We start from the raw sequence: 22009 nt of genomic DNA, 5'->3' as shown, positions 1-22009 counted from the left end.
TCCTACACCTAGGTTGAATACGTTATTGATTCACTCTGTAGATAAACCATGCTGCACAAACTCAACGGCCGAAGAACACCTCTGTTTGATCTCATAATCATGAACTATGCCTCCACGATTGTTATCATATGTGAGCCCAAGGGAACTGAAACGACGCAAGTCAAACAGGCCCCAATCCACAACAACACGTGAATTCAGCCACCACCTCTCTGAAAATTTAGTCAAAAATCAGTAGGGCGGCTTCCCTCCGAAACTCTTCAGGGTCCTCTGGGTCTTCCCAGGGTTCGTAATCGATGACGTTCCACACTTTGACTCCATGAACTATCAAGTCAGTTGCGAAGTTCGGAAACCGTTTGGACAGCTCCTTAAAGGTGTCGACGATAGTCTGGAAGGAGAGTCCAGAATCCGATTGCGAATTCGTCATCGTACTTGCAAGAAACCTTCCAATTTCGCTGTTTGCAGTGTCTCCACAACCTCCGTAGAAGAGCTCCACAAGGAGACACAGTTTCTCCCACCCCGCTTTTTCAATCTTTTTCTCGGCTGCCAGCATAAGGCTCTTCTTGATCTCGTCACAAGCGTACTTGTCGGCCACGATGTAGGTGCCAACAATGTCTTGGCTGCGCTTGGGTTGGTACTGGCGGGAGTAGATACACTTCAGCAGCATCTCGAAGTGAACAGGGTTATCATCATGAAGCTCGACAACCTTGGCAGTAGCTTCCTAGATAACGTTGTCAGCTCTTGTGTAACAACGTGTCATCTTTAAGTGTGTGGTCAGCGTACCTTGAAGTTGCCGAAAAAGGCGTTGTAGAACCATCTGGATTGTGACGCTAAGACGGCCTTGTGCCCATAGTACTCTCTGGAAGCTCCGTGACAGGTTTGTCGAATTGTCACATCAGAGAAACATGCGTTGTTAAATAAAGGACTGCCTTGTGTTAGGATAAGCTCAAAGTAAGAAGGCCGGCAAACTGGAGCGCGCTTACTTGATATCGGTGTCCCTGACGCCTCCCATGGCTGCTTCCGAAGCTTGAATCAGGCTCGGAGTTGTAAAGGTTGGGGAGCAACGGCAAGTTGGAGTAGAGAAAAGCTCGTCTCTGAGCGTCAGGCACATTTTATCAGCAGATGACAATCATTCACTGGGCTACTTCAGTTAGAGGGAAGGTGGACGCCCCTTCTCGGCGCACTGAGAAGCTTCCCCGCATATGATAGTGTGCAAGCGATTGCTTACATGCTGACAGTAAAGGATTGCTTAGCTTTCCGTGTTTAGGGTTCCCAAGACTGAATATTCAAGCGCCGAGACCATTCGTCCATTTACGACCTGTGATATATCATATCTTCGTTGCCCTGCTTCAATTTGTAAGGGACATATATTTGGCAAGTTCTTGAAGATTTTGGCCCTGACGCAGACAAGCTTGAATTGTGGGAAGATCTTCACGAGCTTTTAGCGCCCATATGTTCCTGTCGTGTTCCCTGTCTGGTCATGCAAAGGATAACGCGACTCCCAACACAACTAACGGCACTTCTGACGGCACCTAAGAGTCAACTCTAATTTCTGCGGTAGGCCATTTAATATAAACTCAATCCTTCTCTCAAGTGCCTTGAAGCATCATGCGTACGTCGGGCAGGGGTTGACATCTAGGTCCTGAATGGTTTTCACTGAGGACGTCTTCAGAGTTCTCCGTGTACCATGAGCATAAATCACTTTATATTGATTTGTGAGTAAAAGTCTCTTACTGTAGTGTTGGACGTTTGTTTAACAGAGAGTGCGAACGGTTGGAACTGTTGAAAAAGACTGGACCCAGCACATAATCCGGTGTCATTAGTCAAGAGAACATCTGTTATATCATCGGCTCTCATGCTCTCATTAAGATGGGCTTCTTTGGCTTCCTTCACGCCGAGGCACTGTGTCGAGTTAACCCGGGGAATCTGAGCAACAAGACATAATACCTGGCAAAATTTAGGGGAAGATCCAAGAGCAAAAGGATGATAGAGGGGTTTGTAGACTCCTCGGGCCTTAGAATTATCATATATAGTCCCGGTATACTCTGTACCGCGCATTCCGCTACTTTTCCATGGGCTACATGCGTGGTATATATGTCCAAGCAGCGCATAATGTAACTCATCCACATAATTAGGACAGCTCCTAGCATGCCAGATGACTTACTTGGACAACTGTTAACGGGGAAGACGAGTAAGCCTGACCGCACTGCCAGAACATGCTGCACGAGTAACAATCATTTCTCCCCGAAACGATTCATCAGTAGAAGACAAAAGTGAGGTCTGGTACCATGGGCCTGATCCGGAAATTACGGAAATTAGAAAGCCTGCGCTTACTCGGTTCGATGATGAGCCTTAACATAATCTCGTGAACAGGTCAACAAGTATGGAAAAGGAAAAAATGTACCACGTGGGAAAGTGACTGTGCCAATTGTAACTGGGTCAATTGTATGGATTCCCCAACGCTTAGCGATCGCAGTTTCGACGACTGAGTACATGTTTGGCTTTCCCGTGAAGCATCTTTAGGGAACAACCCTTCCCGCTGAGAAATGAAGATTCGCAAGCTCATTTGCAGGGCATGTGCTAGAACCGCAATGCGCCCACTCTTCCAGCACTTGAATCATCTCCGCCGGCTTTTGGTCGCAGCTCCAGGTTTGTCTTCCGGGAGATCAAACAAAGAATGACGTCCCTTGCAAAATCCGGATGGTCGTTGCACACGTTCTTACATTCCTTGATTGTGTCCATAGCCGAACGGTCTGCACGCTGAGAGAGTACGCGCTCCGCAAGAACCTTACCCATCTCAGTTTTGGCAGTGTTTCCACAGTGGCTGTAGAAATCTTCAACAATTCCCGGCACGAGATATCCTGAAAGCCATTCAATGTGTTGACGAAGCGCCTGCGGGAGCGACTTGATGATATCATCGCATCCGTACTTGTCCGCAACTATGTAGGTTCCGATGATATCATCACAAGCATCATGGGAGATATATCCCTTCCCAGGAATATAGTCGCGCGAGTAAATGCATTTCAAGAGCATTTCGAAGTGATGGGGCTTGTCGTCGTGCACCTCCACGACCTGATCGCTTGCTTCCTACGCCATGTTACCACTTATTCCCGACCGGACAGAACTTGAACGAAGGCTTTGGTGTAGTGGTACCTTGAAGTTGCCACAGAAAGCATTGTAGAACCACTTGGATTGAGAGGCGAGGATGGCCTTGTGCAACTTGTAGTCCTTCGATTTCCCGCCAGAGATTTGCCGAACTGTCACGTCGGAGAGCGTTGGAGAATTGTATAGCGGACTACTTTAATCAGTTTTCTTGAATCCCGTATAGTGAAGCTGAGGGCGCATACTTGTCTTCGAAGGGTTTGTTGTTGTCCGCCATCGCTGCGACAAGCACTGGAGTTGGCGGAGCCGCGAGTGAGGAGAAGGTAAGAGAGATTGAACCTGAGGTAACGATTTACATAAAAATATAATTGTGCGTCGGTTAACGTTGGAGCCTAACCGTGCTCCGTCGTATCAATCGGTGAAAGGCCGAAGTGAAAGCGCAACTTCTTATCTACCCTAGGGTAGGCAGGGATGCAGCCACGACGCCACACTAAGTAGCTGATAATTCTCAATTGAGAAAGTTCCGTCTTCTTAGCTTGTAAAATGATGAGCAACGTTCAGATAAAGGTTCAGATAAAGGAGGAAGTTGCTCGTCCATTTTTGCCGAGCCGTCGCTACTCTACCTTCACCTTCACATCCGTCAAAGGCATATCTATAAAAGTCCAGAATTTGGACATGACCGTTTAGTTTTCACACATTTATAAACCCGACACGTGTGAGGTTACAGGTAATCGGTAAAATTCTCGTCTACTGCATCCTCAGTCTCCGTACAGGCCGTCGAGCGAACGCCCAATATCTTGCGTCAAACCTTTAGAACCTGGTCCGAAGGTTCCCTCCATAATTTCAGAAGGAAAGATTGCCGACGTATAAACCTTGCAAGGCATGAAGAATGTACAATAGCAAGGAAAATGCTATGTAGCACTGCTATTAGAATGCACAAACCCAAAAAGCAGATGGATCAAACGTTCCGTGGCTACAGTTCCAGCAAGCATTCTGGACAGTGGTAATAAATATTTGGAAGTCACTAGCTGAGGATCAGGTGTTTACGTAAGTATACCTGCACACACTAAACTCTAGAGCTGTGTGACTTGTGCGTTCTGATCTCCGGGACGCGGAGACAAAACTGAGACTCGGACAGGCTGTGAAAGTCTTCCATTGAGGGTAGAGGAGCAGTAGTGTATTTCCCTTTACTCGACCATCCGTATGACCTTGGTGCCCCTCAAAGGTGAACTTTTCCTGAAGATGATCTCGCAATTGATCGCTGGATGGGAAGACGGTTCAATTCCGTGTAATTTCCTTGACACCAGGTGATATCGCCTCTGGGGAATGTAAGGTTCAGGAAATCTTGGATGCGCGTTCCCGGGCCACGATGACCAGATCTTGTGCAAATGCGCTATACTTTGCGAGGAATATTCCACATTGCGAAAGCCGAATGAAGACCCTGTTTGAGTATTCTGTTTCGCAATCGATCAACTAACCGGCAATGGCACGGCCCATCCCAGCGTCAGATCCAGAGTGCCGCGAGTAGTAGGCCTCAACAATCTTAGCCTTATCTTTTGTGTCTGCGAAAAGAAATTTTGATGTTGCAGAAGCGAAGCGGGCTATGGTTTCCTCCTTAACGCTCTCGGACTCGTACTTTTCGGCCATGCAGTAGACGGAAATCGTTTCCACAAGCCAATCGAGATTGATGTTGGCGCGATGACGGCCGGGATGGTGGTAGAAGTACTTCATAAGCAAGTCAAAATGAAGAAGATTACTCTCTTTCAATTTGACAGTGGAGAGTCCAGCCTATCTCAAAGTTAGTCTGGCACTTTCTCAATGCTCTCTTCACCCACATCGCCGGAAATGCGCTTGTAGAACCACTGGGAACGATTGGCGAGAATGGCTTTATGCGCATGGTATGTCTTCGCCTCCTCTCCATCGGTGACGCAGATGGTGATGTCGGATAGTCCACATTCGGTAGAATCGAAGAGACTAGTCTTCCAGTCACCAATCCAAGCTACAACAGCGGGGAGATAGAGACTCACGGTGCGCCAGTCATGATTGCAGCCGCCATGTGGGGGGTGGAATAGGATGGGCAGACGGTGCACTGTTAGAGAGGTTGGAGTGGGGGGAAGGAGAGTTGAGGCTGCGCGGTGGAAGTGGTATTGATAGGGTGGCCCTACCGAAGCGGTCAAGAGTGGATTGCATGATACAAAGGCCGGACCTGCTACTTGTTACGGCTTAGATAAGCAGTTAAGAGCTGCCTATTAGTCCTGCCATAGGTAATACAGTCCGTAGGTGTAGGAAGGCTCCTGTAGCTGCTGTAATTGCTAATTACCTAGAATATTAGTGTTGCAGCTGGCTTGCAGTAGTAGGTGCTACCTAACAGTGCCCCTAGCCCCCCTAAACTTTGTAAGATATCTAAGGAGGACTATTTTGTACTAGAGAGCTGTAAAAGAATGTTTAATTACCTAACTTAGTACATTTACAGGAAGGAGGCCTCTTGCCTAAATAGGGATAGTTATACTACCGTAGCTAATAGCTCTCCCGTAGTTACGCCGTACAGTAGCTTTAACTCTTAGATTTAAACAGTTGCTGCTACGGGCCGTAGTTGCTAATTTTGTATGTAGTACAGGCAGGAACTAGAGCGATCCTCCACCGTAGATAGAAAATTCGAGACTCCAGTTACGGGAGAGCCGACCGTTCCCAGGGTTGGCAACGCCGATTCTCACTACAAATACGGGCACCTCAAGACCCTCCCAAATGCAGATATGCTCTGAGCCTTTGGAAGCCGGCGATGCTCCCTGAGCCTCCCGAAGCTGGAACCAGTGAGACAGCAGAGGATGGAAGATACTTCTCCACCAAGCTACAGCAGCGCTTTCAAGCCTCTAAGAGTGATCGAAAAAGAAATTGATCTATGCTTCTCACAGTGTCTACTGGCCTCTGACAATATAAGTGCGCTGAAGTGATTCTTTTGATCTGTTCAGGCAAACGTTGCAGTGCTTTCTATAAACCAATCGTGCCTTGTTAGAGCAGATTATCTCCCGGCAGGAATACGTCAATCGTCATGTTCATGCAGAAGCACGATCAATATGTTTGCTCCGCGTAAGTGCGGCTGGCTACGAAAGCCTCTCAACCACCGTCACGCCGTGAGCCCACCCTCTAGAACTTCACGCAAGCAAACACAAAAGCATAGACAGGTTCAGCCATACGCTCATCCTAACACAAGCAATGCAATGGCCGCGACGACCATAGACAGTACCAGCCCACCTGTAGCCCGCCTTCCAACCGCACCCGAACCCACCGGCGCATTAAAACCACCACCTCCACCTCCCCTTCCCGCATGACCAACACCCCTCTCCAAAACCAAACTCTCCACTCCCCCCTCCACCACCTCCAACGGCGCCACAAGCGCCATCTGACTCCAACTAAACAACGTATTCCTCCCGCCAAACACAAAAACCTCGAACCGTCCGGCAAACTCCTGATCAAACCACACCCTACTCCCATTAACAACATCCGTCTCAATCCGAAGCGTCGCGGGCAGGTCGATTTGCACGGGAACATGAGAAGAAGTGGTTTGGTTAGTCCAGATGCGGCCCGGGTGGCCGGGATCCTGTCCGTCGGATTCTGAGAGGGAGCGGAGCGGGTAGGGGAAGTTGTCGTTTGTGGTGAAGAGGAGGGTTGTGGTGGTTGTTGTGTTTGTGGCGATGGTTGAGAGGGAGAGGGAAGTGTCTGGGCCTTTGAGGGTGAAAGGGGAAGAAATGCGTAAAGTCAGAGTGTATGGAGGGCCGTAGGAGCCTAGTCCAAGGTTTGTGGTGACTGAGTTGGGTGCCGGACGCGCCCATGATATCAGCGGGCCGGTCTGTGGATCGGTCTGAGCGTGTGGAAGCCGCCGATCAAGGTTCTGCCCTGGCGCTCTAGAGGTGAGCAATTCGAGAGAAGCGTCTAGCAAAGAAGCGTCGATTTGAACGCCGCGTGCTCCGGACCACGCCCTTGCCGCCGCCACGGGTATGCCTTGTCGCATGGCGTAGTATGCTTCGAGTTGAGTTGTTGCATCAGGTCCATTGTCATTCCATGCGGCCAGGATAGCTCCCCTGTTGCCACTAGCACCTGGTCCCAACTGCTCGGTCCTGTTCACAGGGTTGAAAAGAGACGGCTCCCATTGCCAATCCGGAACATTCGCGAAGTTCATGGTTCTTGTGACGTTGTAGAATTGCGGATAAGGAGCGGGTAGAATAGGAGTGTGGTCGTTCTTGAGACTCATGTATGCCCACCAGTCCTCCGAGTTGATTTGATCATAGCCGTCGCGTTGCAGTTGAACGGGGTCGGACTGGCCATACTGCCAGTGCTGGATGATGATGTCCTTTGATATGGTGAGATTGTCGGAAGGTTCATGGGTGCCCCATATTCTGATGCGCTTTCCTGAAGTCGAGTTGACGAAATCAGACATCTCATTAACGAAGTTGATATAGTCATCCGCCAGAGTTGGATCGTATTCATCTGCTCCGATGTGTACCTCCTTAGTTTGAAACCACGGCAGGAACTCAGCCCAAATAGCTTTCACCGTTGGTATAGCATCCGGATGTGACAGATTCAGCAGGTCTTTCTTTGCAAGCGCAAGCTCCGGCTTCCACTTGGTGATTGACAGACAGTGGCCTGGTGCTTCAATCTCAGGAATAACAGTGATGCCCCTCTGCGCACAATGTCTCTGGAAGTCTTCAAAGTCCTCTCGAGAGAGCGTCTCATTTTTGCGCTGTATGATGCCTTGGAGATCCGGGTTCCCGGGATAGAGCGAAAATTGCGAGAACACCTTATTCCAGGTCTCATTATGTCCTCTGTTCAGGGGGTAGTTGTCGCTGGAGTGATAATGGAACTCAGACATCTTGAAGAAAGATGCATAGGTGCATAGTTCCTTGAGAAACGAGGGAGAGTACCATTTCCTCCCAGCATCGAGCATGTAGCCGCGAGTCGCATAGGCAGGCGCATCGACGGTACGGCCAAGAGGGAGACTGGTCCCATTTGCGATGAGTATTTGTTGGAGCAGCGTTCGGGTTCCCCAAAACATTCCTCGAGAGCCGGTCCCTCCGATGTATATAGCAGCGCTTTTAATCTCCAACTCGTAGCCTTCTGATGTCGCCAGCCCATTCTCGTAGGTCAACTGCGTACCATTTTCCCTGAATGGTCCGAGGAATATCCCGACAGGTGGAAATTGGTCCACTTCCTCAAGCGTGAAGGACGTGTTTAGAAGCGAAGATAGGTCTTCGCGAAACGTCTCCGCGAACTCATACGCAGTTGGAGGTATGAGTGTCAGTCCGTCCGTATCCACGTTATCAGAAAACGAGCGATCTATGTAGATCGATTTCGGCGCCCCCGTGAGCGAGAAACCAGGTGTTGTGCTTTCTTCTGTCCATTGCACTGGCGGAAGAGGCTGGAGAGCGGCGACGGCACATATAAGCCCCCCATAGTAGAGAAGAAACATGATCGCACAGCTGCAGCACCGCTTGTGCAGACGTTCCGACATTTGTAGTTGTCATGCAGCTGCAGGGACGGCACCGCTTCCGGGATTGACAGGCTTCGATCCTTCCCAAGGGTTGATTTAACCTATCAAGGGCGCATGGGCTTTTCCCCGCAGTACGACTCCGCTCTTAATGTAACCCTCGTGAGACCCAAGGTTTGCGATGGTCGTTTGAGTACACGATAATCCATGACAAAACATAATCCCCAACCTGAAGGGCGGTTTAGCTCCGTGATATAGCAAGCGTTCAATTGTTGTTCGGGATTACCATTCGAAGCAATCTGTGAAATTTTTGGTCATGAATATCACTAGTCGCACCGGAAGATATTTTGGCTGCTAAACCGAGAAACCACTTTCACTCGGTGGTAGTGTAGGCCGTTGCAGGCAAAGGTCGAAAGCCATGACTCGCCGTGATGACTATTCCCGATCGGGCATGTGGTGAAGGTGCTTTGATTTAAGTAGAGGACATTTTCTCGTTCGCACTTTTCGCGAAAGAACCAGAGGAATAAACTTTAGAGGCGTGCGAGATACTCAGATCCAGCCGTGATGAAGTACCCAGCTCAACGGGTACGCCAGACATGCAATCCCAGCATAGATCCAGTACTTCCGTCGCTCAAGGAACTGCTGCCATCGATTCCGATAACCCCAATCATATGTACCTCTCAGCTTTGGGAGGTCCTTATCAGCGTATCTCACAAGGGCTCTTAGCTTGAAGGCCATAACCTGGCTCTCCGTCTTGTCCTGGTACCCCAACAGCATCGAAGCCATCTTCAGCAACGCAACGAGCGTATACGTCGCGTCATTGCCAGAAACATGCAAGCCTTCGCAGTTGATGTCGAGAATCTTGCACATGCTTTTGAGACTCCAGACACCGCCCCTGAGCAGATGCCCTGCGATCAATTGAGTGTCTAGATAGTGGAGGACGACGTTTTGGTTGAGCGTGAAGCCCGCCTGTTCAAGGATAGCCAGATCTTGATGGAGCGAGTGACCAACAACGATCACAGGACGGCAATTCGACGCAGATACGAGCCGGGTCTGATTGGGATTGATCAGGTGGAAGTCCTTGCTGGGACAGCAGGCGTATCCATCGGATCTGGCATCATGGTAGAAGATCTGCGAGATCAATTGCTGGCGCTTTCGCCTTGGGACCAGCTCAGGCCAGACAGCTCCAAATCTTAGACGCCCTTTGATTCTCTTGAATGTCAATCCAGGACGCGGGTCACACAGGTAGTGGTGCGTTTGTATGACTGGATGGCTGTGCTCTCTGGGCTTACGGGTATCGCTGCAGGATCCAAAGTAGCGGCTATCCAGATACGCGACACCAATGTCGCAAATCGGATTCTTCATGAACATGGCTGCATCATTGTCCTTGGTTCCAGTGTCAATTGAAATGAAAATGGGATCAAGGTGGGATTCGTGGGGTGTCTCGAACCGCGTGGCGAGCGCGCCAAAAACCTGGCGGACATCTTCCAAAGGACGAGAGGTAAGGCCGAGATCCAGAGGGAGTTTTGTGACAGTTTTGAGTGTCCGGACAGCATGTGGGACTTGTCTCATCTGGGGAGTGGGCAGTCGATGAGCTCAACCTGGCGGTGTGAAGGATGTTGGCATGGAGCCCAATATGCTGTCAATTCATGGTTGATGGCCACATCAATTAGAAGACGTCAGAGCACCGAAGGCCACATAATTACGGGAATGGCATAGTATGAACGAGAAGACAGGCCGATTGATATTCCGACATTGGTGTTTGATGCTGTTTATTCTGGCTTCAGTTTAGTAGGGTTCCCCACCCTGGCGGCCCGCTCCGTATCTACCATTCGCGCCTTCTACGGAGCAGGTGACCTCGGTCCATCAATATGTTGCAGTCAACCTCCTCACCAGATAATCACCACTCCTGATTCCCTCATAAATCCTTCCCGTCTTCTCATAAGTTCCAGGGATAGCCTCAATCATGCGATCAAAGTTGGGGTTACAAAAGTACGCGACAGAGTACCGCGGTGGATAGAAATCGGCAGCCTCATCCTCTGGTTTCAAAGGCGGCTCCACAACCCGATGCTTCGTACTCTTGATCGTATCATTGCTCCATCTGGCTAGCAGGTCACCTGCATTGACGACAATGGTGTCCGGAATGGGTGTGGCGTCAACAAATGTTCCTTTGGGTGAGCGTACTTGCAAGCCGCCGCGAGAGTCTTGGAAGAGCAGTGTTATGGAACCTCGGACTTGATCAGATGCAGACTCGCACTTGTGGACATTGGAATCGAACTTACCATAATCACTATGCTCACCAGCTCTCACCTGCAGTTGACCGTCGCTCCTCCTAAACACTGACTTCGGCACCCCAGGGTAATGCAACAACCTCAACGTATTATCACCCACGTCCGTATAGCTGTCAAACCAATTCTCGTCAATGCCCATTCCCAAGGCAATCGCTCGCATGACCTGCATATGCAGCTCCTTGCATGTATCATGGAATTGCATCATCACATCCTTGAACGCCTTCGCTTCCTCGTCGCCCTCGGTCGGGGGCCACATATTCGGCATACCGGCTTCTCCTTCTCTGCCGATCTCAAAAGATTCCTTCAAATCAGGCACAGTCTTCCGCAGCTCTTCAACGTCACCCTGATTCTCGAGATCCGTTACCTTCTCTCGACCTTGAGCGGTATATCCGCGATTTGCTTCCGGAGAATACCAGGCCAGTGCATCTTTCTGTTCTTTGGGCCCAGCAAAGAATTTGGCCGAGTGGGCGAAGACTTTTGAGACTGTCTCTGCGGGTATGCCGTGATTCTTGAGGTATATGAATCCAGCATTCTGGAAGCCATTTAGGACGGCTTGAGCCGTTGACTTCTTCGCTGCAGGGTCGCCTGAGAGATATTGTGAGAAGTCAATGAGCTGCCTATTCAGTACAGATATTCGTCTTGAGCTGTGCATGCTATGCCACATACAGGGATTACCAGATCGTCCTTTGCGACGGCTGAATCGACAGTGATATCGGCCATATTGTGGCGACTTGGTGTGCCTTGATAGACTATAGAGGGTGATTTGAGATTCTAAGGAGGGATGGAAACAGCCTGAGGACAGGAGTGAAGAGTGAAGAGTACGCGCGTGTTTGTCCTACGAATCTCTCAGCACCAGATCTACCCCTCAGCACTGATTGTGTCTGTGAAACTTGAGAGGTTCATGGGAGGGGTCAAGCCGGATAAGGAAGGTTGGGAGCTTCTCGTTGATAAGGTGATACATGGCGGGGTAGGCTTGTGTTCACCACTCGTCACGCGTGCCTTGGGAGAACTACCTAGGTATCTGTGGACAGTGGTATTAACCTGATGATAGCTCCACATTTTTCTCTTCTGACAGTTGTGCTTCAGTTCGTGAATATCCTTCGAATCGGTCAACCCAATCATATCTATCATAGTACGATAGCCTTTTGCAAGTGCCGTCAGTACCTCAGACTCTTAAAGCAACATCTATGTGATCTTATCTGACATGGAGAATCACCTCTTCAAGTATCGTCGTCTCAGACTCTCGTTAACCTGAACAACAAGAACCACCCTTTCCCTCAAGCCAGCCTCCCATGCCTAGGCCAAATCTCCATCGTCCTCCAAAACCCCCTCGAATCCAACTTCCTCCCCAACACCCCCATCGACCTAGGCAGCGCCCTCACCCCCTCCTCAACCATCAACTCCCCAACCCACTTCCCAAACAGCAACCTCTTCTCCCTCTCCTCTACACTCTCCCTCTCCTCCTCGTCCACCAACGCACTAAAACTCAAAATAAGATCCCACCAATCATACACCCTCAAATCCGTAACAATCCACCTCTTCCCCTCCGTGAAATTCCTATGCGTAGCCACAATCGCCCTAGCAACATCTTCTCCATGCACGAAATGCACCGAGACGCGCGCTCTGACATCGTCCTTCGACTTGGCCAATCTTCCAAGCCAGTTTCTCGGTTTGCGTTCTCCGCCATAGAGACCCGAGAGATTGAGCACGCAGCCACCTACACACTCCCTCAGCTCATCTTCGGCAATAGCCCTCGGATCACTGCGATCATACTCCGATTCCTCGGTGCTCCAGCCTCCATGCTCGCCTGCAATGGCTTCCCGCTCTTTATTGAAGATCCCACTACTTCCCAATTGAATCCAGCGATTCTTCTCCCCGTGCACTTTCCGATACAACGAAGTGATATGTTTCGATTGACCGTGTCCTCTTAACGGGAACGTAATCAACACGGTTTCTGCTGACGGAAGTCTCTCATAAGGCTCCAAGTCTGCAGATTCGGGGTCAAATTTGAAAGGGATCGTGTTGTCCCGGCCTGTGGTTGTTGTTGCGGCATGTGTGATGCCGCAGCGGTGAAGCTCCGGGATGAGGAATTGAGAGGTCCAGCCTGCGCCCAGGATGAGGAAGTCGACGGGGTCTGGGCGATGGCGCAGCATTGTTGGAAGACTGATATTTCTCGGATACGTGGGTTGGTCTCACGCCGATTGACTCAATGGTGCTGGATATAGCTCACGTAGTCCATAGTGTGGGTCGAAGTGGTGAGGTCATCCAAGTCGTGCTATGATTGGCTAGTATGAGGATCCATCGATCAATTGTGGTACAGAGAGTACGCGGTACTAGGCGTTCAGTGCTCACAGAGTATCGTGAATGACAAAGTTAACTCGATTTCAGCCATGAAAATGAACGCATCTAACTGTCCATTGATTCCAAGCCTTAAACAGCAAACGGTAGGCCGACCTATCTCCACCACCTAGATAGTTCCAGTGCCCCTCTATGCAAACCTCCCACGGTATCTGCTGGAAAAACCACAAACGCCAAAAATATGCAGAGAAATTCGTGACGTCGTAGGCGCCACCTACTGTGTAGCGCACTGAGGGCCGCCCTCATCATCATCATCGTCCTGCCATTGGTTTCCAGCACGAGGATCATCGCTTCCAGCACCAAACTCATCCAGGTCGGCATCGAACTCCAGTTCGACTTCCTCAACCTCTTCAGGGTTGCCCACTTCGGCCTTCGTAGCGGGAAGGACGTTCCGTACCTTATTGACTGCCTCCTCGCTCTTGAGCCAGCCATCCTCGGGGAATTCAACCTCCACGGTGAGGTATAGGTCACCTTTGGCGTCGCTCCTCTTCACAGGCATACCCTCACCCGGCACCTTGAGAACTTGCCCGGGCCTTAATACCTTCCCGTTCGGTTGTTTGATGTTGAGTTGAATGCCTCGGCCGTCCAAATGCGTCAACACTACACGGTTGAAACCTGTGAGCGCCTCCGCAAGGCTGATCTTCAACGTTGCCTTGAGATCCGACCCGGCTCGGTCAAAAACGTCGTGCGGTGTCTCAACTAGGGTGAAGATGATGTCTCCGGGCTCCTGATCGGGAAGCTGGTCGGCCTCACCCGCGAGCACTATCCTATCTCCCTCTTTAGCACCGCGCGGGATGTAGAGTTCCAAGACGTTTTTGCTTTCCACAACCTTCTTCCCTTTGCATTTCTTACAGCGCTCTTTCTCCTTGAACAGCTTGCCGGACCCAGAGCATGTACTGCAGACCACCGTCTCTTGAGTGACAAGACCAGGGCCTACTTGTCGAAGCACAGCCTTCATACCTAGCTCTTGTTAGTACGCTACAGTGTCAAACCTAAACACACATACCTTGGCCGTTGCAGACGCCGCACGCATGCGGCTTCGCGCCTGGCTTGCCACCACTGCCCTCGCATGTCTTACAGACGACGTTCTTCGTATTCGCGAACTTGGTCGTCTTGCCCTTGTACAGCTCCTCCAGCGAAACCTCATACTCCTGCTCCACGCTCCTGCCCTTCCTCGGCACGTTCCGGCGCGGACCACCTGGCATACCGCCCATACCAGGCATACCGCCAAACCCCATGCCCCCCATGCCCCCAAACATCTGAGCGAAAATGTCGTCCATGTCCGGGCCCGCACCGCCCATGCCTCCTCCTCTGCTCGGATCAAATGCGGCCATGCCGTGGGTATCATAGAGGTGGCGCTTCTCGTCATCGTAGAGGATTTCGTAGGCTTGCTTCGCGGCTTTGAATCGCACTTCGGCTTCGACGCGTTCTTCTTCTACGACCTTGTCCGGGTGATGTGCTAATGCTGCCTGTCCGAACGCGTAAGCAACGCCTGAGAGTAGTATGCGCAATGCGCAAGGCTGGACAAACCTTGTGGTAGGCTTTCTTGATTTCTGCTTTACTGGCGCCACTTGTTATGCCGAGGACCTCTACTTCAATCAGACTATGCGGGAGGAAGAGCAGGTAAACTTAGCATACCGTAGAGGTCGATCTCGTCAACGTCGTTCACTGTCCATAAATCAGCAAACCTCTTTGCAGAGACTGAGTCGCTTACTCTTGGTGTAAAGAAGCGGTCGTTACGTTTCCCAGAGAGCGATAGAGCACCCACAGCCGGGTAAATATGTACAGGGAAAGAAAGAAGAAGGCAGCAAGGAAGCAAACTTTCGGTGTCTAAGACGCAAGCGGCAACAAAAAAAGTGAGTCGTATCCTCCTGCAGGTCTTCGGAATCTGATCGGCGTCGGCGAAACCCGCCCCTCCGGGCTCAGAAATTCCGACTGCAGCACTTCCACTCTGGTGAGGCAAGAGAAGAACAAGACTCCAATGTCCCCTTCGCTCGTTTTTCCACCGCGAATAGGCTCTTATACATGCCGGTCATGTATGATCCGTCTATCAAGAGATAGTGCGAGGAGGTGGCATAGTTCCATCTCCGCAAAGGGCTTCAAGGGAAGGAAAACAAAAGTCGAACTCCCGGATACACCAGCTAGGACGCGATTCGCGCCCTCCCCGACTGGCTATCTGCATCTTGGATCGTTACGAACCGCGCTTTTCAACTACCTCCTCGCGAAACGGACTGGCGGCCAATTCCTTCTCCGAATAGAAGACACCGATACGAAGAGAACCGTACCGGACGCCGAGGAGCGATTATATAAGGACCTGCGATGGGCAGGGCTACAGTGGGATGAGGGTCCTGAAGTAGGCGGACCATACGGGCCCTACAGACAATCGGAAAGGAGCGAGCTGTACCGCGAGCATGCAGGGAAACTGCTAGAAAACGGCCATGCATATCGATGTTTTTGCTCGAGCGAGCGGCTCAACGCACTGGCGGAACAGCGACACAGGCTCGGCCTCGCGACGGACTATGACCGCACATGCGAAAGTATACCGAACGAGGAGTCCGAATCCCGCGCGGCGGCCGGCGAGAAATTCGTTGTGCGATTACGAGTCCCGGACCAGTATCCCTCTTACGAAGACCTCATCTACGGGACCTTCAGACCTCTCATGAAAAGGAGAGGCGAGAATGCTTTCGAAGATCCCATTCTGCTCAAGAGCGACGGCCTCCCCACATACCACCTAGCCAACGTAGTAGACGACCACCACATGAAAGTCACCCACGTAATCCGGGGTTCTGAATGGATGCCCTCCACACCAAAGCACATCGCACTCTATAACGCCTTCGGCTGGAAAACCCCACAATTCGCCCACGTCGGCCTCCTCGTCGACGAAAACGGCAACAAGCTCAGCAAGCGCAACTTCGACACCGACATCTCCGCCTTCAAGGAAATGGAAATCTTCCCCGAGACCCTGACCAACTTTGCCGCGCTGCTGGGCTGGAGCCACAGCGAGAAAAGCGACGTCATGGACCTGCAGAAACTGATCGACAAGTTTACGCTCAAATTCACAAAGGGGAATACGACGGTCACGTTTGGGAAACTGTATTTCCTGCAGAGGAAGCATGCGCTGGAGCGCGCGAAGGCGGGTGGTAAGGGATTGCAGGAGATTGTGCAATCGGTGCTTCGCTTCGTTCAGGATCCGGAAGGTCCGTATGCGGGCTGGAAACCTTCGGATGGGTCGAGTCCCGCTCAACTCATCGAGCGGCTCGTCGTCGCCGACGCGGAAAACTATACGAATGCGAATGAATTCGTCTACCGGCATTCCTATGTTTTCGTTCCGCCTCGCAATAAACCCGCCGCGGACGGAGACATTGCGGAACGTGTGAAGAGTCTTGCGAATGTGCAGGACTGGACGAAGGATAATCTGATGCAGAAAGTTCATGAGATCATTGATGGGAGACCTGAGGGACGGAGTGGTGCTAAAGAGGTGTATCACTATCTCAGGATCGCGCTGACGGGGAGTGAACAGGGGATGAGGCTGTATGATATTATGGGGATACTGGGGAGGGAGGAGTGCCTCAAGAGGTTGGGAGTGGAGGGCAAATAGATTATAACTGTGTACGATATTGTGAGGGCACGAATCGACGTCGGATCATACCACGCGAAATATGAACAAGGCAGCATACTTGTAGAATACTTTTATTTAGTATAGTTAGACGGTTATCTAGAGCCCGGACCACCAATGTAATATGATCCTACCAAGACCATCGCAGCATCTCATGCGGAGTCGTAACAGTTCATTCGCATTTCGCAATCCCATGTCCACCGTATAGAGCGCCAAACACCACGCCATGCAGACCTGTCTAACCCTCAAACGCCATAAGAACAGGACTTATGTCTTCATCTCCACCTCATTCCCTTGCTGCCCTGCGTCGCCAGCCCCACCACTGGGACCATTGACCATGAACACCTTCTCCTTAACCTGCGCGGCCAACAACCCCATCTCCTCCTCCCTACTAATCTTCTCCGCCGCAGCAACCAACTTCTTCAACTGCCCACCCTTCCCCGTCTCGGCAGCACCACCGCCTGGCATGATATTCTGCAAGCGCTTCTGGCCCGCATTCTCCCGCTGCAGTTTACTCGCCAAATCCCTTATCTGCATCGTCCCATACTCGCGATTCGAAAACAGCGGAGAGGCAGACAGTGTACTAACCCAGTACTTATTCCACAGCGCCTCGAGGATCTTCGTGTCGAGCGTGCTCTTATAGTGACTCACATCCAGCGCATAGTAATGATTGGCATGGGCGCCAAAATCCTCAATCTTACCCAGCGGAATGGTTTCGAAGCCATCGCCCCCGCCACTCACATTCCCGCTCTTCTCCTTGTCCTTGACGTACGCCTCGGGATACGTCCTGAAGGCTCCGATCTCCACTTTGCCAGCCGAAACCGTGCGATCCGGGTCGATGACGACGGCGACGAATGGATCCTGGAACGTCTGCTGCGTGCGCTGGGTACTAACGTCGATGCCGGATAACCAGCATCCGTAGCCGGGATGACTGTGGTACCACCCGACCGCATTCTCCATCTGCCCGCTCTGCCTCGCCCGGTCCAAAAACTCGACCATGTATTCGTTCGCCTCGTCCTGCGCATTCACCCGCGTCTCGGTCCCTTCTACAGGTAATCTGAAAGAGTCGGTAACGACGAAGGTATTTGCTTCGATTTTGCCCAGCATCAGGCCCATGACTTCCAGGTGGCCGCCGCTGCGGGCGTGCATGACCATTTTGAGCAAGGCGACGGCCGAGATGCGGACGTGGGTGAAGTAGTTGGGGTCGGAGCGCCAGGGTTTGGCTTGGTTGATGGACTTTTGGGAGGACTCGGAGTAGGTGTAGAGGGCGTCGCGGGTGGGGTCCACGAGGTTGATGGAGTTCTCGAGCTCTATGGGGAGGAGTTAGTGAGATGGTGGGTAGAAGTTGGGGGGTGTTGGGGGGTGTTAAGAGGGATTGGACCGTGAAACAGAATGAGGTAACTTACCCCATGTCTTCATTGCCGTCTCCATGGCTGGAGGTTCGGCGGGTATCACTTGTCGAGTAGTAAGTTGTGGTGTTGTGGTAGAGTGAAGCTTGTATAGATACCTTTGGTGGGGAGCTATAGGTACCGCCAAGACAATTCAGGCACCAGCCACATTCATTGCGGGGAGGTTATTTATTATATGGGCGGAGATGAAGTGTGGAAACTTCGTATGATTGCTTGCGAAAATAATAAACCATGCATGGAAAGGATTCAGGAGTTCAGCTCAGCGACCCCGATTCCGGTACGACTAGTTGCCTCACCTCCGCGCAGTCCACCTATCAATACTCTCATTCATCCTCCTCGCATCCTCCTCCATCTTCTCCATAAACCTCCTCGTCAACTCCTCATTATCCTTCTTCAGCTTCTCCTTCTCCCTCTCTGCCACATTCAGCTGCAGGTTCAAGGAAACCATCTCATTCTGCACCTCCTCCACCAGCTTCCCCTTCTCCTTCAATTCCTCCACCAGATCTCTGTTCCTCCGTTCCAGATTCTCCTTCAGCTTTTCCAGCTGCGCGAAGCTGTCCTTGAGCTCGTTGTTGGCTGCTTTGAGAGCGGCGAAGTCGGCGTTGGTTTCTGAGAGCTTGGCCTCGAGGTCTGATCGGGCTTTCTGGCTGGAGGCGAAGTCTGCTCGGAGTTGGGCGAGGTTGGAGGGCTGAGAAGCGGGTTCCGCAACTGAAGATGATTTTCCTTGCGAAGTGCCTGGACGTATTGACTTGGAGGACTGGCTTGGGGAAGGGGATGGCTTGTCTGGAACTGCTTGGGTGGGAGCCGAGAAAGCTGCCCTCCCGTCGGCTAGTTTGGTATCTACATATACTCAGCATATGAGTCGTCCCTGCGCAACCGCAAAACTACGCCTGCGAGCAGTGGTCGGCAACTCACATGCGTTGACGTAGTCCGCATGGGCCTTTTCGCGGAGATCGCGGGCTTCGAGTGCATGCAAATACTCTTCGAGCGGATTGCTCATGGTGGCAGGTGTGCAGAATGTCGATACAGAAGCGAAGGCGTGTTTCTTACATGTAGCATTGCGAGATTGAGAGTAGTTCCCACGATCTTGTGTAAGGCTAGGAGGAAGGAGGGGGGATGTCATCGCGGAGGTGTTGCCGCGAGGGTGGTCCGAGCTTTCAGATTTCAACGACAAGTCAACTGGTTGAATCTCTGGCAGACATCAATCTTCCCTTCTATTCACGTCACTCCTTTGTACACACCCAATCCCTCCATCATGCCTCCCTTCCACATCTCCAGCACCTCACGGGCCCTCTACCGCGTCTTCATCGCCCCTACCCTCCACCAATCCCCTCCATCATGCATCCTCTCCATCATACGACCACACCTCCACCCCCGAACGGCGACACTTTCCCAACCCCTCACCGTCACCCGCTCCAAACACTACAAAAAGAAAGACACGGAGCGCCACGCCCTAACCGACCACTACGTCCTCGACAACGCTATCCAAGCCTCCCACATCAATCTCGTCGACGCCAACGGCGTCTTTCACGCCTACATGCCCTTTGACGAAGCCCGCCGCTCCTACAACCGCACCACTCACTACCTGATGCAAGTCTCTCCCGGCGAAGTCGACATCTTCGGCCGCTCCGACCCGGAGAACCCGCCGGTTTGTAAGGTCGTTTCGAAAATAGACCTGCGGTTGCAGCACGAGAAGAAGTTGGAGATTGAGAGGAGGGAGGCGAGGGGGGTGGGAAAGGGGCCCGCGCCGAAGAGTCTGGAGTTAAATTGGGCGATTGCGCCGGGGGACTTGGGGCATAGGTTGGAGAAGATGAAGCAGTTTCTAAGGGAGGGGAGGAAGGTGGAGGTGCTGTTGGGGCCGAAGAGGAGGGGGAGGGTGGCGTCGGAGAAAGAGTGTAGCGATGTGTTGAAGAGGGTGAGGGAGGCGCTGGCAGAGTGTAAGGGGTCGACGGAGGCGAAGGAGCCCCAAGGGGTGGTGGGAGGAGTGATGACGTTGGTGTTTGAGGGAAAGAAATTGGAGAAGGCGGAGAAAACAGAGAAGAATGCTGGTTAAGAACTGCATGTTTACCAGAGCATCACCTGTATACATAGAATAATGTGTAAGATGGATAAGCGCATGGAAATGCCGTAGCTATTTGTACAGCTGACATATAAGTGTCACGATGTGCACTGTACTAATACAATCGAATATATCACGCGTTCATCGTCCCCAACATCCCAACCTACATGTAAGGTTACCGCACCTCGCGAGGTTTACCCTCCTCGATTTGTGCCTGATCACCCTCTGCTGTCTCGGCCGTCTCACCCGTTCCACGTTCACTTTCTAACCATACCTCATCCTTCGCAGCCTCATACCGGTCCTCCTCGGCACGGGCTTCCCATTCAAGCGCCGCTTCCTCATGGCCCAGCGCCCTCAATGCCTTTGCCATATATTCGGACCGCTCAGCCTGTGTCTTGAAGAGCTCGACGCGCTTCTCGGTCGCTTGGATGGCCTTCTCCGGATCCTCGCTCTCTATCTCCCTCAGAATCGGGTGCCGCTCTAGCGCCTCGGACTGTATACGTCGCGCTTCCGAGAGAAGGTTGAACGCCGAGGCCTGCAGCTCAGCGGTGTCTTGCCCGGTGTACTGTTTAGCCTGAATCAATCTCTTGTACGCCAGGCGTTCAAAGAGCTCGGGTTGCAGTATAGGGAGGTCTTCAGGCTTTGCGATTTCCAAGGTCTTAAACTCCTCCCATCCAAGATTCTGCTGCAGCTCTTCCGGCTCGAGCTTCTTGTAGAGTTTAGGCGGAAAGGTGGAGTGGACGATGTCGGATTGGTGCTGGAGAAGGATGTTTTGAAGGGCCTTTCTCTCGATGACTATTCTGCCCAGTGATAGCATGTCCTTCACGTCCACCTCCTCCCAAGTCCCAGTCCACCCTTCTTTGGGTGATTCGGCGAGGGCCTTTGAGAGCAGGGGACGTTCTTGTAACGTGACCAATATGCTGCGTCCATTTCTGTGGCCCCAGCGATTGCGCTCGAAGATATAGCGCAGCAGCGTAGGTGACGGACTTTCAATCTCCAACGCATTGTCGACAATGACCAACTCGCCCTTCCGGAACCGGTACGAAAGCGCTGTCCTCCAAGCAAGATCATACACCTTCTTCTGCAGTCCGGTCGAGAAGTCTCTCGGTTTCGGGCCGTGAGCAACACCTCCACCTCTCCTGATGGGTGATTTCTTGTCGCCAACACGGGCTCTACCGGTGCCTTTCTGAGGATGAAGCTTTTTGGCAGAGCCGCGGACTTCGTCTCGCCATTTTGTGCTTGCGGTACCTAGGCGGGTCTTGTCGCCTTCGTATATCACAGCTCGGTGAAGAATGTCGCGTCTGGTAGGGAGGTAGAGGTGGTTCGCTGGGAAGTTTTCGTAGCGGAGAGGTTCAAGGGAGGGAAAGTGGTGGATTGTTGCGGAAACGGTCCGCTCAGACAATGGCAAGACAGAAGGCGGCGAATCAACGGAGACAGTAATCGGAGACACGGATGCCAGCGTAGAAGGAGAAGTCGTTATGCTGCGGGAGTATGAGGAACGTGCGGACACGGAAGGCTGCGCGCTCGTTAGAAAAGAATGCGGGGTGGAAAGGGATGCAGGAAGCCGTACAACATGCTGTCGTATGGACAGCCTGCCCAATTGCAATGTGAGGCCACGCATCGGCGCGGATATCCTCGTGGAAGGCATGGCCGATGTGTGAACGCTGGAGAGACAGAGACAGGGTCGCGGAGCTG

At 51.8% G+C, this 22009-nt stretch overlaps 13 protein-coding genes across 13 annotated transcripts; 2 read left to right on the top strand and 11 right to left on the bottom strand.

Moving 5' to 3' along the window:
- Positions 1–185: 185 nt before the first annotated feature.
- Positions 186–1009, bottom strand: EI97DRAFT_465179 (uncharacterized protein; the record flags this gene model as incomplete). Its single annotated transcript, XM_033801459.1, has 3 exons — positions 186–718; positions 781–922; positions 981–1009. The coding sequence occupies 3 exons, from the start codon at positions 1007–1009 to the stop codon at positions 218–220; spliced, it is 672 nt and encodes a 223-aa protein (XP_033656312.1). The 3' UTR covers positions 186–217.
- A 1442-nt stretch (positions 1010–2451) lies between these two features.
- EI97DRAFT_413599 (uncharacterized protein) lies at positions 2452–3518 on the bottom strand. Its single transcript, XM_033796803.1, has 3 exons — positions 3345–3518; positions 3151–3292; positions 2452–3084 (listed from the first exon to the last, which is right to left on the bottom strand). Exons 1-3 carry the CDS (start codon positions 3374–3376, stop codon positions 2578–2580), a joined length of 681 nt encoding a protein of 226 aa, XP_033656311.1. The 5' UTR covers positions 3377–3518; the 3' UTR covers positions 2452–2577.
- A 678-nt stretch (positions 3519–4196) lies between these two features.
- EI97DRAFT_431018 (uncharacterized protein) lies at positions 4197–5259 on the bottom strand. Its single transcript, XM_033797834.1, has 3 exons — positions 5127–5259; positions 4935–5073; positions 4197–4887 (listed from the first exon to the last, which is right to left on the bottom strand). Exons 1-3 carry the CDS (start codon positions 5153–5155, stop codon positions 4573–4575), a joined length of 483 nt encoding a protein of 160 aa, XP_033656310.1. The 5' UTR covers positions 5156–5259; the 3' UTR covers positions 4197–4572.
- A 1036-nt stretch (positions 5260–6295) lies between these two features.
- On the bottom strand, positions 6296–8563 carry EI97DRAFT_456214 (glycoside hydrolase; the record flags this gene model as incomplete). Its single annotated transcript, XM_033800706.1, has 1 exon — positions 6296–8563. The coding sequence occupies one exon, from the start codon at positions 8561–8563 to the stop codon at positions 6296–6298; it is 2268 nt and encodes a 755-aa protein (XP_033656309.1).
- A 304-nt stretch (positions 8564–8867) lies between these two features.
- EI97DRAFT_218361 (uncharacterized protein) lies at positions 8868–10300 on the bottom strand. Its single transcript, XM_033793849.1, has one exon. The coding sequence runs from the start codon at positions 10151–10153 to the stop codon at positions 9131–9133; it is 1023 nt and encodes a 340-aa protein (XP_033656308.1). The 5' UTR covers positions 10154–10300; the 3' UTR covers positions 8868–9130.
- A 2-nt stretch (positions 10301–10302) lies between these two features.
- EI97DRAFT_431016 (thymine dioxygenase) lies at positions 10303–11651 on the bottom strand. Its single transcript, XM_033797833.1, has 3 exons — positions 11539–11651; positions 10864–11485; positions 10303–10809 (listed from the first exon to the last, which is right to left on the bottom strand). The coding sequence occupies exons 1-3, from the start codon at positions 11590–11592 to the stop codon at positions 10448–10450; spliced, it is 1038 nt and encodes a 345-aa protein (XP_033656307.1). The 5' UTR covers positions 11593–11651; the 3' UTR covers positions 10303–10447.
- Positions 11652–11937: 286 nt separating this feature from the next.
- On the bottom strand, positions 11938–13114 carry EI97DRAFT_393441 (uncharacterized protein). The gene has a single exon (XM_033796280.1). It carries the CDS (start codon positions 13023–13025, stop codon positions 12150–12152), a length of 876 nt encoding a protein of 291 aa, XP_033656306.1. The 5' UTR covers positions 13026–13114; the 3' UTR covers positions 11938–12149.
- A 117-nt stretch (positions 13115–13231) lies between these two features.
- EI97DRAFT_393440 (uncharacterized protein) lies at positions 13232–15180 on the bottom strand. The gene is made up of 5 exons (XM_033796279.1): positions 14945–15180; positions 14869–14898; positions 14761–14819; positions 14237–14699; positions 13232–14190 (listed from the first exon to the last, which is right to left on the bottom strand). Coding segments are annotated over exons 1-5 (1299 nt in total). The 5' UTR covers positions 14946–15180; the 3' UTR covers positions 13232–13444.
- A 31-nt stretch (positions 15181–15211) lies between these two features.
- Positions 15212–16828, top strand: EI97DRAFT_456209 (glutamyl-tRNA synthetase-like protein; the record flags this gene model as incomplete). Its single annotated transcript, XM_033800705.1, has 1 exon — positions 15212–16828. One exon carries the CDS (start codon positions 15212–15214, stop codon positions 16826–16828), a length of 1617 nt encoding a protein of 538 aa, XP_033656304.1.
- Positions 16829–16906: 78 nt separating this feature from the next.
- EI97DRAFT_431013 (Mov34-domain-containing protein) lies at positions 16907–18333 on the bottom strand. The gene is made up of 2 exons (XM_033797832.1): positions 18253–18333; positions 16907–18156 (listed from the first exon to the last, which is right to left on the bottom strand). Exons 1-2 carry the CDS (start codon positions 18275–18277, stop codon positions 17114–17116), a joined length of 1068 nt encoding a protein of 355 aa, XP_033656303.1. The 5' UTR covers positions 18278–18333; the 3' UTR covers positions 16907–17113.
- A 214-nt stretch (positions 18334–18547) lies between these two features.
- EI97DRAFT_372541 (autophagy protein 16) lies at positions 18548–19255 on the bottom strand (the record flags this gene model as incomplete). The annotated part of the gene is made up of 2 exons (XM_033795358.1): positions 18548–19095; positions 19171–19255. 2 exons carry the CDS (start codon positions 19253–19255, stop codon positions 18548–18550), a joined length of 633 nt encoding a protein of 210 aa, XP_033656302.1.
- A 202-nt stretch (positions 19256–19457) lies between these two features.
- EI97DRAFT_431011 (uncharacterized protein) lies at positions 19458–20450 on the top strand. The gene has a single exon (XM_033797831.1). It carries the CDS (start codon positions 19511–19513, stop codon positions 20306–20308), a length of 798 nt encoding a protein of 265 aa, XP_033656301.1. The 5' UTR covers positions 19458–19510; the 3' UTR covers positions 20309–20450.
- EI97DRAFT_431010 (ribosomal protein L4) lies at positions 20351–21984 on the bottom strand. The gene is made up of 2 exons (XM_033797830.1): positions 21885–21984; positions 20351–21830 (listed from the first exon to the last, which is right to left on the bottom strand). The coding sequence occupies exons 1-2, from the start codon at positions 21960–21962 to the stop codon at positions 20490–20492; spliced, it is 1419 nt and encodes a 472-aa protein (XP_033656300.1). The 5' UTR covers positions 21963–21984; the 3' UTR covers positions 20351–20489.
- Positions 21985–22009: the final 25 nt, after the last annotated feature.

Source organism: Westerdykella ornata (assembly GCF_010094085.1).
Source record: "Westerdykella ornata strain CBS 379.55 unplaced genomic scaffold EI97scaffold_4, whole genome shotgun sequence".
Lineage (NCBI taxonomy): Eukaryota > Fungi > Ascomycota > Dothideomycetes > Pleosporales > Sporormiaceae > Westerdykella > Westerdykella ornata.
The sequence above is the reverse complement of the archived record's forward strand: the minus strand, read 5'-3'. Positions and strand labels throughout refer to the sequence as shown.